This window comes from Ictidomys tridecemlineatus, chromosome X, assembly GCF_052094955.1.
Source record: "Ictidomys tridecemlineatus isolate mIctTri1 chromosome X, mIctTri1.hap1, whole genome shotgun sequence".
Classification (NCBI taxonomy): domain Eukaryota; kingdom Metazoa; phylum Chordata; class Mammalia; order Rodentia; family Sciuridae; genus Ictidomys; species Ictidomys tridecemlineatus.
The window spans coordinates 120,216,624-120,234,455 of NC_135493.1; the positions used below are offsets into that span (position 1 = coordinate 120,216,624).

General features: G+C 40.0%; 1 protein-coding gene across 4 annotated transcripts; it reads right to left on the reverse strand.

The window, feature by feature from the left end:
* Window positions 1-5,126: 5,126 nt before the first annotated feature.
* Window positions 5,127-17,457, reverse strand: Hccs (holocytochrome c synthase). Of its 4 annotated transcripts, none has more exons than XM_013357538.4 (7): window positions 17,353-17,457; window positions 16,630-16,783; window positions 14,023-14,174; window positions 10,234-10,382; window positions 9,077-9,196; window positions 5,947-6,033; window positions 5,127-5,399 (listed from the first exon to the last, which is right to left on the reverse strand). In XM_013357538.4, exons 2-7 carry the CDS (start codon window positions 16,739-16,741, stop codon window positions 5,201-5,203), a joined length of 819 nt encoding a protein of 272 aa, XP_013212992.1. In that variant the 5' UTR covers window positions 16,742-16,783; window positions 17,353-17,457; the 3' UTR covers window positions 5,127-5,200. The 4 variants fall into 4 exon arrangements, with proteins under 4 accessions (XP_013212992.1, XP_013212995.1, XP_013212994.1 ...); XM_013357541.4 differs by having other exon boundaries at window positions 17,325-17,434; XM_013357540.4 differs by having other exon boundaries at window positions 17,289-17,405.
* Window positions 17,458-17,832: the final 375 nt, after the last annotated feature.

Here is a 17,832-nt window from a genome sequence, read left to right on the forward strand (position 1 = left end):
TTAGAAAGCAAGGGGTGCTGTCAAAAGTGGCAGGATGATCCACCAGTTCCACCTGAGCTGGTAAAGCAGGTGTAGACTATTCTGTCAGGACCCAGTTCCAGCCAATCAATCTCTTTTCCTTTTACAAGAGTGCTTTCATTCCCTTGCTAAGAACTGATCGAGGAGACAGATTTGAGGGTGCCTCTGGCCTCCTTATCAGTTGGTCTTCAACAAAAACTTTTCTTTTTGCAAATATCTGGTACAACAATTATTGGCCTCTATGTGCATCAGGGTGCAAGCCCTCACTCGGGATCAATTTGGGGAGTGAAACAAATGTCCTCTAGGGGTGAGGGCAAAACTGTTCCTTGATCTACTCAAAGGAGATGGCCAATTCAGCAGTGATGGGGCTCAGACGCCAGAGGATGAGCTGGACCTGGATGAATTTTTTCAAAGCCATTCTGCTAACGTGAGTATGAATTGTGTTCATTTCCCCCCCTCAACACTCTCTGACTAAAAAACTGTTGACGTTCTAACCCCCAATACCTGTGAATGTGACCTTATTTGGAAATAGGGGTTAAGATGAGGGCATTGAAGGGGGACCCTAATCTAACATAACTGGTGTCCTAATAAAAGGGAAAATTGGGGTGCCAGAGACAGACATGCTCACAGGTGAATACCATATGAATACTGGTATTATGTTGCCAAGAGCCAAAGAACTTATTAGAAACTGGGAGAGAGACTTGGAACAGATCCTCCCCAAGAGACTTCAAAAGAATCACAGCCCTGATAACACCTTGATCTTGTACTTTTGGCCTCTAGAACTGTGAGAGAAAAATTTCTGTTGCTTAAGCTACATCTGTAGCACTTGGCTACAGCTGCCCTGGCAAACTAATATGGTGAACAAAGGTCAAGTCTCAGGAAAACCCAGAACACCTGGGCTGATCAGGGAGCAGCCACCAACAAAGTTTTTTTTTTTTTTTTCTCAAGACCACAATTCACATAGAAGCAGCACATAGTACAATAGGGGTTTCCTATGAGCCACTCTGGGGGAGCCATCATTGTCACCCCTTTGTCATTCTGCCCCACTGTTATCACTTACAAGAGTCATGGGAGACAATAAACTTTCCAAAGAAAAGTTGTTATTAAAACAAAACATAGTAAAATGTATGAAGCCTTCAGAACTGAGGGGAGAAAGGAGACTCTAGGGAAGAAATGGGGAATAAGCAAAATTAGAAAAATGGTATTTCTATTGAATATTTGCATTCACATCTCCTGCTTGGAAATTTGACCCAAGGCTATGTGAATAAGTGGTAACTGGAAAGATGGTGGGGGTGGAGTAAAAGCTGAAAGGACTCAGCAGAGGAAAGAGAGGTTCAAATTGTGGTCCCTGGACCAGTAGCAGCAGCATCTCCTGGGAGCTCATTAGGAAGGCAAATTCCCTGCCACCCTGGGCCTATTGGATCAGGAACTCTGGGCTGGGGCCTAGCCATCTGTGTTTTAATAAGCCTTCCATGGCATTCTGATCTACATAGAAGTTTGAGAAGCAGCTTGCTGGGTAAACCAGAAAAGGGAGAGAGACAGCAAGAACCCAAATAATGCTCTAATGCAATCTTTGTCTGAACAATGTCAAACTGTATTTTAAAAAAATCCAGCTGAATCAAAATGACTCTACATTAGATTTTAGCTGAAAGCACATAAACACAGCACATTATTCACTAATCTTTCAACACTGAGCCATTTACTTTTGGGGTGCTGTGTGTCAGTAGTGCCACTTTATTCTTATATGAATCTTATCCATTATGCATTATCTATAATTCCAGTTCCATTTTCTTAAAGGAAATTTAAGAAACCACTGCAAAGGAGAGAAGAGAATTATTATTCTGGATTTGTACAGTATTTTCCCAGCCCTTTCCAGCTTCATGGCAATATTTTTAGTAATTCTCCTTTAAACACTTTCTAACCATTCCCTTACTATTTATAGACTTGGTTTCTACATTCACAGTGCTACATTTTAGATAAGGAAACACAAGAGCTTAAATATACCCTTTATTTTTGTCAAGTGGAACTGTCATAGTAAGTAAACCAAATGTCACTATCTTGTTTATTTTTAAAGATCCCTTTTGGTGGTTTTAAATAACATGAGCTTGCTTACAGCAGGCATTCATACACCTGCTAATACTTAAAACTGACAAAAATTAGGAATAGAGCTTGTTTCTAGCCTCCTAAATAGAATCTTCTCAGAGGAATAGAGGATGCTAGACTGTGGAGTATGTGTCAGTACTGTTTTCTATCCCTGATGCACAATCTCACTTTACTTTTTGTTGGACACATTGTGATGGCCTCATCTCACAACATGCAAGACAACTCTAGTAGAGCTGTTTGATTATTCTCACTTGACAGCAGCAAAAGCTGAGGCCCAGAGACATTAAGATCATACAGCAAGTAAAGGGCAGAGCAAAGACTCCAAACTTTTTTTTTTTTGAGAGAGAGAGAGAGAATTTTTTAATATTTGTTTCAGTTATCAGCAGACACAACATCTTTGTTTGTATGTGGTGCTGAGGATCGAACCTGGGAGCGCACTACCACTTGAGCCACATCCCCAGCCCCCTCCAAACTGTTTTCCACACCCACATTGAGGGGGGGGGACTGGAGATTGAACTCAGGCACTCAACCACTAAGCCACATCCCCAGCCCTATTTTGTATTTTATGTAGAGACAGGGTTTTACTGAGTTGCTTAGCACCTCGCCATTGCTGAAGTTGGCTTTGAACTCTCCATCCTCCTGCCTCAGCTTCCCAAGCTTCTGGGAGGTGTGTGCCACCGTGCCCAGCCAAGACACACATTCTTAATCACCACGCAAGCAGCCTCAAGCCTATGAACAATTCCCATAGTCATTGCAAAGGTGAGACAGGAAATAGATTGTGTTGCTTCCACTAGGGAGCAATAACCATATTGGTGACTCAGTAAGGAATATTAATAGCTATATACTCAAAAATTCTTATGTGAATTTGCCCCCCTCTCATTATTACAATGTGTTCTTTCAACTGGAATTCTACTAATTCCATCATTTCATTTACAGACTGCCCTCCAAAAGACTGATTTCCTGAAAGTAGGGGATGTACCTTCTGTAATATTGTACTCTCAATAAGATGCAAAGTGTGGACATACACATTCATGAATGTTAACGACTGAATTCATAGGATTGGATGTTAAAATGCAATCCTGGTTTGAACTCCCATCTACTAATACTTTCCCTGATGTATAGTAACGTATTCTAATTCTAAATAGTTATTTTTTCATGAGACTTAGTTTAAAACCCCAGAGATGATCCAAAATGAATTTCAAGTTATATGTGAAAACTCCTTTCAGAGCAGATAAGTCCGGTTCCCAGACACAATCAAGTATAATTTAGACACACAGCAGCTCTGAGTACCCAGTAGGCTATAGTCTTTTCTTGAAGTGGTAAAAGGGTATATTAAACTGTTGATCTTGGGTCGGAGTTGTGGCTCAGCAGTAGAGCACTCGCCTAGCACATGTGAGACCCCAGGTTTGATCCTCAGCACCACATTAAAATAAAGGTATTGTGTCCAACTACAACTAAAAAATAAATATTAAAAAAACTGTTGACATTGTCATCAAATTTGCTTGACAGTTTACTTTCAAGATTGTTTCAAAAAAGACTAAAGCCCAGTAACAGGGCTGAAACCTTTTGCATATGGCTTAATTTTCAGTTTCTAGTTATAATGATGTAATGCCTAATCCTATACTCAATCAAGAGCACTCAGGACCAGGAAAAAAGCCAACAATAAGTATTTCCCTCGATAGTTTAAAAAATATGTGATTAACAGATGAGAAAATATCTGACCCAAGTAGGGAGACTATGGCATTACTTTTGTAGAGACTGCATGTCTGAAGAAAAATTAACTATAAGGTTACTCTGAAAGATTTGCAAAACCTGTTACTATCAGCTTTATTTAAAAATGTACAAAATACTCTTGACATGTAGAACTTAAGCTTTTTGGATTTTTGAAACTCCACACAAAACTGACACACCCAAGAAATCCATACCAAATTAATAAATCACAGACTGCTAATTTCATCCACTAATTTAACACTACAGTATTCAGGATAAATTAAAGGATTTAATATTATCAACACTTTAAAAAACAGTCATTTGTAACATGCTGTTATAATTAGAACAATCAGTTTTGGGGTTACTGATACAAGGAATTTCAACACCAAGCTTAAAGCTTCTTTAAAACATAAAAATTGAGACAGTGAATTAATGCAAACATAACTTCATCTGAGAAAAATACTCTTCTTGTGAATGTTAATACTCAGCTAAATATAATCACTGGCACTGTGACTTGAGCCAGACATTTAAATCCGGATTAAGCCAACCAGAAGGAAGGCTTCCAATGGAGGAAGGAATGGGACTCTCAAAGTTAGGATAACTTTAAATTCCAGGGACAATGAAGAGACCTGTTTGGGGAAGCAGAGTTACATATCAGAACAACAGGAAAATATTTTAAAAATTGAAATATATGTTGCAAAGCATATGCATCAGCACCTCGTGGTGAGTTGAAACTTCTTTAACAAGGCCCAGTCGGAAAAATGCATATAAATAAATAAGAATTGAGAGCCAAGACACGCCTTGCCTTAGTCTTGCTGGAGTGCAAGGGTATGGCTTTGCATTTTGTTCAGGGTCTCTACTAAATTGTAGGGACTTCAGAAATAATAGTCTCTTTTTAAAAAGATATTGCTTATTTATAATAAATGATTTTAGTTAAAAGATTTGACCAGGTAAAAGCTCATGAGCAGTACACTGGCTTTCAGGTTTTACCTCTCAAATATTCCTGAGAAAAATGGTAAGAAAAAAGCAGCTTTCCTCACTTTCTAAAAAACTTTTTCAGAGGTTTTTCAGACTTTTCTAGATTAAATACATAGGCAATATTGCAGCTAATGGAGAAACTGAGGGACTGCTTCCCACTTAAACCAAACGGGAAGAAAACTTAGAACTATTTGCTATAAACCGCAAGGCAAAATGCAGCTCAAAACTGAATGAATGGAGCAGGGGCCCTTTGCTTAAGTGGAGGATGAAGTGTATAACCCACTTGAAGTTCCCATTACATCATGAGTGCAGTTCAGTTTGGGGAAAATAGTTTAATGTATCTCTCAGAAAAAAAAATAGTTTATACTTTGCATCACAAACAAAACAGTGGTTATGATGTCCAGCGCCACCAAGCAACTTTCATTCTGTCCCATACTGCTGAAAGCGAATCCAAGGCAGGGCGGACGTCCAAAATGGTGAACTGGTAGTCCTTGTTGACTTCACCACCATCGTAATAATCTATCACATATCTAACTTCTGTGCCACAGCGGTTGATGATCCAATCATGCCTGTCAAAAGGCAGCTCATACCTGGAATGAAAGCATGATAGTGGGTATAAATCACTGGCTGGGCATTTGGTGCTGGTTTAGCGGTGAGAGTGGCTGAGAAGCAGCACTTGCCTGCTCTCAAAAGCAAACACCTGACTGGGAGGGTGAGGCTCAGACACTAAGGGAACATGGCACGAATGACTGATGAGTCCAGGTCACATGACTGCTCATTCTCTTACAAAGGAAAAAGATCCACAGGAAAGAAACCTGGGCCATTTAACTATTTACTAGGAGAGAAGTTAGGAACACTAAGCAGATGTACCCAAAGATTATAGGAGGAGTAAAAGATGGATCCAAGAATACAGAAGAAAAATCAATTGGATCCTTAGATAATTAAATAGTAAGCTAGCCACTACACCTTAACACATCTGCCCATCAAGGAGCAAACCTCAAGGAGAGAAGGAAATCTATAGCTGAATACTGAATGAGTTTTAGAAGATGGCCCTACAGTTCTTAGATTCTTTGGTGCCAAGAAAAAGTTGACCCTGATCTGAGGTATAGAAAATAACATTTTGGCACTGACACTCACCCCATCCAGGAACGAATTCTTGCTCTTGGTGAATATTGTTTTGCTTTCCCTCCAAATCGGATCAAAGATGGACCACAAGGGCACTCCCTGGAAAATGCCAAAAGAGAAAAACCTATTAAAATACTTTCCTTTGACAAGGATATGTTCTAGTTTTTCAATAATATACATATTCCTGTATGCATTTCACATAATATTGCATTGATATAGCAGCATTTAAAGCAATTCAAATAAAATGTCCCTATTTATTGAAAATATTCCTCTTTCCTTCTGGATTGGGTGCCTTTTACTTTCCCCTCCTCCCTCTGGACTGGGGCATTTGTTTGTACTGAGGGGGAATGGGGATAGGAAAGATAATGGAATGAGATGGACATCATTACCCTAGGTACATGTATGAAGATGTGAATGGTGTGACTCTACTTTGTATACAACCAGAGAAATGAAACATTCTGTTCCATTTGTGTACTATTAACTGAAATGCATTCTGCTGTCATGTATAACAAATTGGAAAAAACAAATAAATTAAAAATATATATTTTCCCTGAATACAAAAAAATTAAATAAGAAACCCATAAAATAAATCAATAAGTGAATTTTAGCTAAGAAACAGATGGAAAGGGCATTGTCAAGGCCCTTCCATTTGGGGCAGGGAGTTAGTTAGGCATATCCTTAGAAAAAAAAGTATTAAGTATTGTGTATCTTGCTTCTCTTTTGCATAGGGTAGCTGGGCTTGTTTCAGACAAACATAAGGAAATTCTATATATAGTTGGCTCTCTGTATCCATGGGCTCCACACCTGCAGATTCAACCAAGTGCAGATTAAAAATATTTGAAAAAATAACTGCATCTGTATTGAATGTGTAGACATTTTTCTTATGATGATTCCCTCAGCAATACAGTATAACAACTATTTACATATCATTCACACTGCATTAGCTATTGTAAGTCATCTAGAGATGATTTAAAGAATCCATGTGAGTGTACATAGGTTATATGCAAAAACTACACCATTTTATATAAGAGATTGGAGCATCCAATGGTTTAGGTATCACTGGGGAGTGCTGGAACCAATCCTCTGTGGACTCTGTGGGATAACAGCCATTATGGAGAAAGAAAATGATGAATAAATCCCTAGGAAATAGTAGTAATCGGTGTTGGAACCACTCCTTAAATAAATAACTACACGTAAACTGAGGGGTGACAAGGTTCTAGCTATAGAATCCGCTTACTCTACCCACAAACCCTGGTTGAGGATTCAGCCTTCTGCTGGCACTGGGGTGCAGTAGTACTCACAGACCTGGCCTCATGGAGGGCATGGTCCACCTGTACAATAGATACAGAGCTGCTTCACCAGTGAATCGGGGAAGGCAGTCAAGACATGAGGCCCCCTAACTTGTTAGCTGCTTTCCCTGACGAGACAGGCTTCCATCTTGATGTGTCTCTCTAAGTGCAAAGGAAAAAAGCATTCAAAGCATAAGAAGCCTTATTTGAGGACCATAAGTTACTGAGTTTTCCTTTCAGGACCTACTCCTTAGTTTCTCTGCCTAAGAGGGTCACAAACTTGATCCAGGAAAACTCTCCTGGAGACCTTGACATGGGTTTTTAAAGGCTTACCTAATTTTGCCAAAACTCTCTAAAATAACTGGGGAGGGAGCTGAAGCTGATGAACTAAAATTCCCTCTGCTCTCTTGCCTCGGCCCCATGTAATCGCACTATAAGTAAAGAGCAGGCAGTTTTAATTATAGCACACTTTCAACCAAGGTCACTGCAGACACTTGTGGCTTCCCTCATTAGCAAGCTGGGAGTGTGACTCCTTCAGGCTATGGATTACTGACAGGCAACGTGGTTGCTGCACTGTTTCCCCCTCACATGCACTCATCACAGGCCTTGCGCTTGGCCAGTGACACCCAGGAAGTGTTACTAATGAACTGCAGAGGGAAAATATTAAAAACAAACTTTGGATAGGTAGGAAAGGCAGTGGAATGAGATGGACACCATTACCCTAGGTACATGTATGAAGACATGAATGGTGTGACTCTACTTTGTGCAGAAAAATGAAAAATTCTGTTCCATTTGTGTACTATTAACTGAAATGCATTCTTCTGTCATGTATAACAAATTGGAACAAATAAATAAATTAATTAAAAAATATATTTTCTCTGGATTAAAAAAACCAAACTGAATTAAAAAACCCATAAAATAAATCAATAAGTAAATTTTAGCTAAGAAACAAATTAATGACATTTTATGAGGAATCTGAAATGCAAACCACAGATTATGAAATGATCTGTTTCTTGGGCTGAGGTGGGGCCTAGCATGCAGCGTTGTAACAAACTTTCCAGAAGGTGTTGAGAACTGCTGGTCTCTACAGACACAGGTCCTATCACCAAAGCATATACATTTACCAATCTCCCTGAGAAAAGGGGCCCCATAATAAGACAACTCTTAGAGTTATTCCTAATGGGGATTCAATAGATGGTGCTGAGGGAGCAAAAGCATCTTCTCATCTGGCTTAGGACACAAGAGCATTTTAGTACCTCTCTTCTTATGTGTTCTGCTTTCAATGGATTGTGGAACTCCTCTCACTGAGAGGTGGGGGTCTCTGTTCCCTCCCCTTGAACTTGGGCAGGCTTGTATCACTATGGGACTTTTGAGGCTAGGTCAGAAAAGAAGACACAGCTTTGCTTGGTGCTTTTTGGAACCCTAGCTCCTGGATCCTGGCAACCATGATGTGAGGAAGCCAAAACAGTCTCATTTAGAAGCCATAAGCAGGTTGGTCTGAAAGATGGCCAGCACCACCTGCTGGACAAGTAAATGGTGACACCTTCAGAGGTCTCCAGTCCATGGATCCGCAACCATCCCTGACTTGGGAGTTGAGGCCCCAGACATCAGGGAGTAGAGAGGAGCTATCTTTGTCTTTTCTGCATTCTGGACCCACCAAGTCCACAAGCCTAATAAAATGGTTGCTGTTTTTCACATGAATATGGAGGGGTAATCTGTCCCACAAAATGTCACAGGACAGTTTTATAAGTATTTTATTTAAGTATCAAATTATTTTAATGCTAAAACTGTAGAAGTTGATACAAAATATAAACGACACTGGAAATAATTTTTAAGATCTCAATCATACTTACGCAGCATGAAGAGCTTCCCACTTCAAAATCTCCTTCCAGGCCTGTTCATTGTTCTGATTGTGAATTTTAATGATATTATACATATCTTTCTGACTAATATCCTCATCCTTCCACTTCCACCTATGAAAGCACATTTGGTAAAATGTGACAAACTTTACTGATAATGACAAAAAGTTAATCAAAATATTCATAAAGTGATTTACAAAATTACAAAAAAAAACTAAGAATGCTAATTTTCTATGAATTCAATGAAATCTAAGACTCATTCTAAAGATTTACTTATGATCATGGAATAATGCCATAAATCAAAAGCTACCACACAAACATTAAAATTGAAGATTAATAATGAAGTTACTCTCATTTCACTGAGTTTCAAAAGCCAGACTTATGGAAACATCTATTTTTAAAGATGGTTCTTTTAAAGATGGTTTCTTCAGTTAGTAACATTGATTAATGAAGCTTCAACTTTTTAAAAGTATTCTCTACATTAGCATTTTTTTCCTTTAAAAGAAAAAGGATATTACTGGCTATGATGGTCAATTTTATGTGCGATTTGATGGGGTCATGGAGCCATGTGGCCAAACATTATTCTGAGCATGTCAGTACGGGGTATCTGAATGAGATCAACATTTCAATCAGCAGAATGAGTAAAGGAGACTGTTGTGCTCCACATGGGTGGGCCATATCCAATCAGTTTCAGGCCTAAATGTAAGAAAAGGGCTGATCTTCCCATAAGCAGAAGCTTGAACTGAAACATAGTCTTTTCCTGTTTTCAGACTCACACTAAAATGTCAGCTCTTCCTGGGTTTCAAGCCTTCAGACTCAGACTAGCACTATACCATTGGCTCTATTCGGTAGCTAGTTTGTCGCTGTAGATCTTGGGATTTGTCAGCTTCCATAATCATGTTAGTCAATTCCTGAAAATAAATCTTGCCCTGCTCTCCCAATCCTGTTGATTCTGTTTCTCTGGAGAACCTGACCTCAAAACTGGCCTTGAACTTATATTCTGACAAGTCTAAAAATTCTGTTAATTATAAGCTAATTAAATCATTAAAAACTTGCTGTATTTTTTGAGGTAAAAAAACTAACATTTAATTCTTAGATGAATTGAATGAACAACCTAATTTATATTTTAAACAATATGCTCATTCACTTACCCTTTCCTTAACATTGCATTCCAGAACATCTGCTCGGAAGGATAAACCCACTTTTTCTCTGAATCTGCTCGTGGAATGGATGACTCCTCTCTGACGGTAGACAATGCAAAGGGCTGATCTGGAGCTGGTGTTTGATTAGGTGGTGGCATCTAAATAAAGTAAGTAGATTTGCTTAATAAATGCTAGAAATATGACATAAAGTAGAATATATGAATATAATTAAGTACCTACTGGAAAGCAATGGATCACACACAAAGCACAGATTCCCCACTAACCTACTGACATCAAAACTTCAAGTCTCTTAGACATTTGGATTGTTCTGAAACTTCAAAATACTGAAGCTTATTTCCTCCATGATTAAATTCTCATAAATGGTAAATATATACTGTGGTTAAATTTTGCTCTTTTTCTCTTTTGAACAAATTTAGAAGCGATGTCACCAAGGACACAGAAGTAAAAACTAATATAAACTGCAAGCATTTCTAAAATTCTTATTATAATCTCAGCAGCTCAAGAGGCTGAGCCAGGAGGAAAACAAGTTCAAAGTCAGCATCAGCAACTTAGAGAAGCCTTATCTCAAAAATTAAAAAAAGAAAGGGGCTAGGAATGTGGCTCAGTGTTTAAGTGCCCATAGTTTCAGCCCCTGGTTTACAAAAACAAAAAACTTTGACAGGTTATTAAAAAATGACTATTAACTCTTTTGAACTTTTGAAGAAAATCTCACAGACTATATATATAATGCAACTTTCTTTTTAAACATTCATACATGCACAATTCTACTTATACTTTCAGACTTTGGGCTGAACACAATATAAATGAATATTTGCATTGCAATAATGCCAGACCAAAGGTGTGGCACAATCCCTTCTCCCATTCAGGGGTCAGCAGTCAGTACTATTATGTTAATTAACAGCTAAGGGTCTTGCACCTTCAGCACTGTTGATTTTAGGGGCTGATTTTTGGTTAAGGGGTTCTGTTACACTGAGTACTGTAGGTTATTTAGCACTATCCTCAGCTTCTACCCAGTTGTAACACTCCTGCCCAGTTGTGATGATGAAAACTGTCACCAGACATAAGTCAACTGTCCCCTGGCAAGCACCCCAAGTTGAAAACTGTTTAGAACTTCTTTTTGTATTAGAAGTGTGAAGGATTTTCTCTAACAGATACACATGAATAATTGAATGATATTGGCCAAAGTATATGATTATATTATGTGTATCTATAAATATGTAACAATGAATCCTGCCATTATGTGTAATTAGTAGTGCACCAGTTAAAAAAAATATGGAAAAAAATAAAACTCTCAGCCATAACATGGCCCCTACTTTGAATTACAATAGAAGGAGAGCTTTGTATGGTAAGCTCTGCAACGATTGCCTGTACTGTCACCACTAGTATTTTTAAGGACATAAGTCTGAGGCAGATGGGCTTCAGTTTGGCTTTGCCACTTCTTAGCTGAATGGCATGGGGCAAGCAGCTCACTCTCACTCCCAGTATCTTCAGTTCTAAAACAAGGACAAGAAACACTGACCACATGAGGCTATTATGAGGATAAAAGAAAAAGTGTATGGTACTTTGCTTGAATGCCTCAAAAATGACCACAAGAAAATCTAGCTGTTATTAGTATTCTCGATACATATAATGATCCCTTGGGACAAGAGTATAGATATCTAAGATTCTAAAAGGCTCATGTTCTGAACCACTAGGCTATTAGAGATGATCTGGACCAGTGGTCTACTGGGATACTCTTTGCAATGTCTAGAGATATTTTTGATAGTCACAACTAAGTGGAGAGAGTTCTCCTGGCATCTAGTGGGTAGAAGCCAGGAATAATGCTACACATCCTACAATGCACAGGGTAACTCCCACAGGAAGGAATCATTAAGCCCCAAGTGTCAAGAGTACCAAGGGTAAGAAACCCTTATCTCATCCAACTTCTTCAACACAGCCATTTCCTTATAGTTTGGCAGGGTCCTTACTGAGGTTTGACCACAACCCCTTCCCTGTTCTTGAACCTGAAGTCTAGGATACTAATCCCTCCCAAGTAACCCTGGGCTTTTCTCCAAATGAGTATACTGAGCTGTAATTGCCTCTTTTTCTCATCTGGAATTTACTGTAATGTGAATAAGTTGAGAGCACAAGCTGTGTCCTATGCATCTTTGTAACTAACCTAGGAGAGTCCTCGGCACACTGGAGGAATTCTAAATATCTATTAAATAAATGTTTCCAGCAGATAGGCCACTTACTGCTTCATCTACGAGTCCATTCTGTGTGTAGGTTGGTTCCATTGCTACCAAGTTGCTTTCTACGTGGCCTCTTATAGTAGATGTTATAGTTGACACAACCCATTGATCCTTAGGCACACCACTAAGATTGTCTTCCACATAGGCCTTCAAATAAACTATTTCTGTCAAGAGCCAGATAGCCAATATTTTTGGTTTTGTGTGCCACGTCACACTACTCAACTCTGCTGCTGCTTTCTCTTCTGTGTAAAAGCAGTGACAGACAATACATAAATAAATGAGTATGGCTGTATGCCAACAAACCTTTATTTTCAAAAGCAGGTGGAGGGCCAGATACAGCTCATGGACCACAGTTTCTCAGTTCCTGATGTGGACACTGCTATTGTATCTCTCTTTTTGAGGACTATTTCTAGTTCCTTCAAATATTCCTGGTTCACTAAAATTTCTAAACATTTTTAATTTAGACAGCCATCCTGTGGCTCTCTAAAGTATAAGCCCAAGTTTGTCTGTCTCTCCACTAAAATGTGATTCCAAATGAGACTACAATTCCTTATGTTGTATGGCTATCATAAAACATAAAGAAGCCACAGGTACCTCATCCCTTTTTGAGAAAAAGGAAAAAGAAGGTTTATTGCTTTTCTAGCAAAGGAGAAACACAGGGGACTCCTGTTCCAAAGGCTGTCATTCTGCCCATCATGGGTAACAGGGGGTTTTTAAAAAGGTAATTTAGAGAAAATGAGATTAGGGAGGAGAGATGTATAAGGAGAGTATCAGGGAGGAGAAGGTTAGGGAAAAGAAGATCAGGGAGGAGAAAATCAGGAAGGAGAAAGTTAGGGAAAAGAAGATCAGGGAGAAGAAGGTTGGTAAAAGAAAGAAAACATGTAAGTTTCAGAGTCACAAGGGAAATAGTCAAAGCATCAAGTGAACCCCTGTTACAATTATATAATAGCAGACTATAATAATAATGTAGGTTACATAATAATAACAGAAAATAAAGTCCACGAGGGCAACAACATGGCCTATCTTGTGCACACTGCTCACACCCAGGGCTTAGAACAAAACAGATAATAGAGCTTTAGGGAAATTATGAATATCCTCATCCTCATTTCTCGATGGCATTAAATTTGCTGGCAGTCAGATGACACTACTATCCTAGCAATTAACATGTGGCTGGCTCCTAATAGTGCCTGAAGAAGCACCCCAATCTTGTAAGATGCCTACAAGGTTCTGGTCAACCTAAACACCTTACTACCTCCAGCTATGTTCTTTAAGGAAGTTCTTGCTACCATCTAATAACTCTTTCACATGAGAAAATACTCATTTAGTATGGCTTATTCCTAGTAAAGCTACCCTGGGTCCTTGTCATCACTGGCTCTCTGAAACTATATTTAGTATCCCATTCTAGACTTTTCACTGTAGATGCAAACCAAATTTTAGTTTTCAAATGTCAGAAGAATCTATCCTAGCAGTCTACAGATTGTCTTAGGAGTCTGTAAAAGCATTTCTGCATAAAATATTCCAGGAAGAAGGAAACAGTATATATTACCAGATTTGAAGGATCCAGGTTCTCCTTATTCTTAGCAGCACCGCCTGTAACAGGACACTCCACATACTCATATGCACGATCTTGGTGGGCAGGCACAGAGTATGCTTTGCTCTCACAGGTTGGACCAGAGGGTTCTGCATTCATTGGACAGCCTGAAATAATCAAGTATAAAAACTGTCAACACAGCAAAAGAAAAGCATAACATCTGGGTCTCTCAAGTGGGGCCTTAAGAAGTTGAAGTTCTGACAACCATAGGAAAAAGTGTTTCTTTTGTTTAAAGCTGCCATGAACTAAGCTATCTAATGTTCTAAAATCTGTAGATGAGGAGAAGGTTCTATAAATTTACTGTACTTCTGAAAAAATCCCCATTCTATGATTAAATTATGCTCCCATTAAAAAATAAATGAAAATATCTCAGCAGATGTAATAGTATGTATTGTTCATGCCATAGTGTTTGCAATAGGTTAGAAAGTTCCTGCTTGGAACAGCACCTGGGAGCTGTAAAAGGAACTTAGGTAGGGGCTGGGCCACATTTCACGGAGTCTCCTTAACTTCCAGCCATTAGTTCCAGACAAGCCCAGCCCCAGCCAGGATGCCACTGCAGTCCAATCATCTGTTACTGATGTACTCTCGCAAGTACTGGAGCAGAAGAAAATGAGCAGAGATTTCACAAAGGCTGCTGAAGAAAAATCTCCATGCCACTCTGATTGTATTTTATTTCAAGACTAAAACAAGGCACAGATAACTACTAGGTAGCCAAGGTGCTGTTCCTTGTCAGCAGACAGCAAGAAAAGAGAGACATTAAAGAAAACAACCCACAACCCATCTAGGACCCAGGTGCTTCTTAAGGGGAAGGTGTGAGCCTAATGACTAAGCACTAGGAAGGGCAGACAATGCATCTGGATCCTGATTCAGTCAGGTGTGGGGACTGAGAAGTTGGTCTAAGACTTCACAGCAGGCAGGCTCCTGGAGAACTGCAGCCTGGGACAACAGCTGTTATGTAATAGAATCCTTGACTCAGGCAGCAGCAGGAAGAATGGAATACACTAAATGCTGGTGACACACAGAGAAAAATGAGTTTCCTTTCACTTCCTTCCTTGGGCCTCTCCTCCCAGGCCCTCATTTCCTAATACCCATCAGTTGCCTAATTTAGAGGTGAAAGCAAACTTGTTATATCTTCCCTCTCTACCATTCAAAGCATCAATCCTTTCCAGGGCACTGATTCCCACTCATATTAATTTACATTATATAATTAGAAGCCCTTTTGATCTACAAATACATTCTTTACTATAAATCAGACTGGCTCTAGGATAAATAAGAAATGAAATGAAACCAGAAAGAAGACTCTGATCTCCCTGGGGATGGACACTCAGAGCAGAAGCACAGCTGCTTCATCTGATCTGTCTCAATTCGTGGAAGAAACAATACTACAAGAGCACTGGATCTGTCCTTGTCCAAGGTCACAGAGTTTTCAACAGCTTTGCCACTTATACCCTGTGTGACTTGGAGTGCATTGGTTATTTATTCTGAGCCTTAGTCTCCTTGGCTATAAAACAGAAAACCCATCACACAGGATTATGAATATGAGATACAGGATCTTCATCAGACAAAGGATCTTCACCTCTTATTCACTACTACTCTCAGTGCAGGAAGAAATAAAAAAAAGTGCTTGGCACAGAATGGGCAGTGGCCTGTAAAAATGGGCTGGCTCACCCAGAAAATAAACGACTACCTCTGCAAGAATTAGCATTCAGTAAACATGCCACATTGCCTCTCTCATCATGACTTACTGATTCAAACCAAACTTTAATATGAAAAATTAAAAGCCAACATACACTGACTAAAAGTCAAAGAAATTTTTTTTATTTTCAGCTTTGCCCTGAAAGAATAGACCACAAGTCCATTTGGAGATGGCTTATTTTATAGGATATTGTAGCATATATGGGAGTAAAGTTTATTTACTAAGACAGAGATGGGCTGGGGCTGTAGCTCAGCGGCAGCACACTTGCCTGGCATGTGTAAGGCACTGGGTTGGATTCTCAGCACCACATATAAACAAATAAATAAAATAAAGGTTTATCAACAACTTAAACAAAACAAAACAAAAAAGACAAATAGATGTGGACCAAGGTTTTCCATGCAACCTTTGTATTCTTGATATCTGGGCTGGATGATTGTTTGTTGTGGGGGGCATCCTGTGCATTACAGGATGTTTAACAGTGTTCCTGATCTCCACCCACTCAATGCCAGGAGTACTCTGTACTCTCAGTTGTGATAAAAATGTCTCCCAGCATGGGCAAATGTCTCCTGAGAAGCACTGATGGAAGCACAGGAAAACTCTGGGGAGTCAGGGAATGATTTATGGAGCAATCACTATGCTCTCCTATTAATTAATCATCATGATAACCCTCTGAGATAATATTATAGTCTCATGTTACAGATGATAGACTTAGAGAAGTAACCTATCTATAATCACAAAATTTGTAAGCAGCTCCAGGGTGCCTCACTCCCAGGCCTACAAGCCTCCCTAGCAAACTACACCACCTCTTCCTTTAGTACGTTTTCAGAAATATCTTGTTTTACTTTTCTACACAAAGGGTCAATTACCTTTCATTTTCCCTTCATGCATTGGGCATCCTGAAGGCGGTGATGCTGTCTGATGATCTGAAGCATTTGAGGTCTGAACTGGAACAGCAGGGGTAGAGGCTGACAAACCCATGGTTGGAATCAGTGTTGACTCCAAACAATTTTAAATTTCCAGCTGTCAAAGCAAAGAGACATATCAATGCTGATGCCTAGAATGCAGCTATTCCCTTGTTCCTCTTAATCTAGTCAATGCTTTTTGTCCCATCATGGGAACATACTAGACTTTAACATATTGCCGCCTTTGGGAAACAGTATGAAACCTGCCCTCCGGGGGAACGTTTCTAAGCGAGTGGGGATTAAGCGACTGAGGTGAGGTGGTCTCTGAGAAACCACATCATACACGTGGTGGGCAGGCCAAACCACCTCACAGAGGTGGTGTGCAGCCCGGGGGTCTTCCTGGGGGAGGGGAGGCACATTGAAATCAGAATTGATCCCCAGTCCCCCAGGCCTTAGCGAAGAGCACAGATAAGGAAATTCGAGGAAGGAAGGATGGAAGAAAGGGAAAAAGGGACAGAGGAGTCAGGGGGCTGCCACTCTTCCCGAACCATCCCCACAGTCCCACCTGCTCCAGGGCATGGTCCCCAGGCCCCACCGGCCGTGGCCAGCACGACCTTCCGCACCTGATTTCTCCCCAAGCTGCTGCCCCTGCCTCTAACCTCCAACCCAAACCCAGAGGACCACGACCTGCTACCGTCACCGCCTTCCTCTCACTGGGTCACCGCTGTCGCCGCGGTCACGGCCGGCGCTCTCAGGCGCCGCTCCTTCCTTTTCTGAAGGCGGGACTTCCGGGTGCGCGGGCGTAAATTGCCGGCTAAGAAAGGGCTTCTGTCAATCACAGAGAGGGTCCCGCCTCCTCGGAGCTTTGACCTATAATCGCGAGGCCGTCCCTGCTGGGTGCCTTTTTCAACTTCTCGGAGGTGGCAGGGGCTTTTATCGTCTAGAGGTTCCCTTAGAGAGAATTCGGCTACACGTAATTTGAGCGGCTGAGGGAGTGTTTGGGAGGAGTTTTACATTTTATCCGTTTTCTTTAATCCTGTCAAGTTTTAAAATTTAAAAATCTTAATTGACATATATTTGTACTCGTTTATGGGGTACAGTACTATAGTTCTATACATATAGACAATTTAGAGTGATCCAATCAAATCATAGTAATGTTTCAAGAAG

Bases quoted from the DNA above. Each gene is read 5' to 3' on its own strand.
- Hccs (XM_013357538.4), bottom strand. From the start codon at position 16,741: ATGGGTTTGTCAGCCTCTACCCCTGCTGTTCCAGTTCAGACCTCAAAT. The intron at 14,175-16,629 runs GTAATTGACCCT...TGATTATTTCAG, and splicing joins GCATGAAGGGAAAATGAAAG to GCTGTCCAATGAATGCAGAA. The intron at 10,383-14,022 runs GTAATATATACT...TACTTTATTTAG, and splicing joins ACCTGGATCCTTCAAATCTG to ATGCCACCACCTAATCAAAC.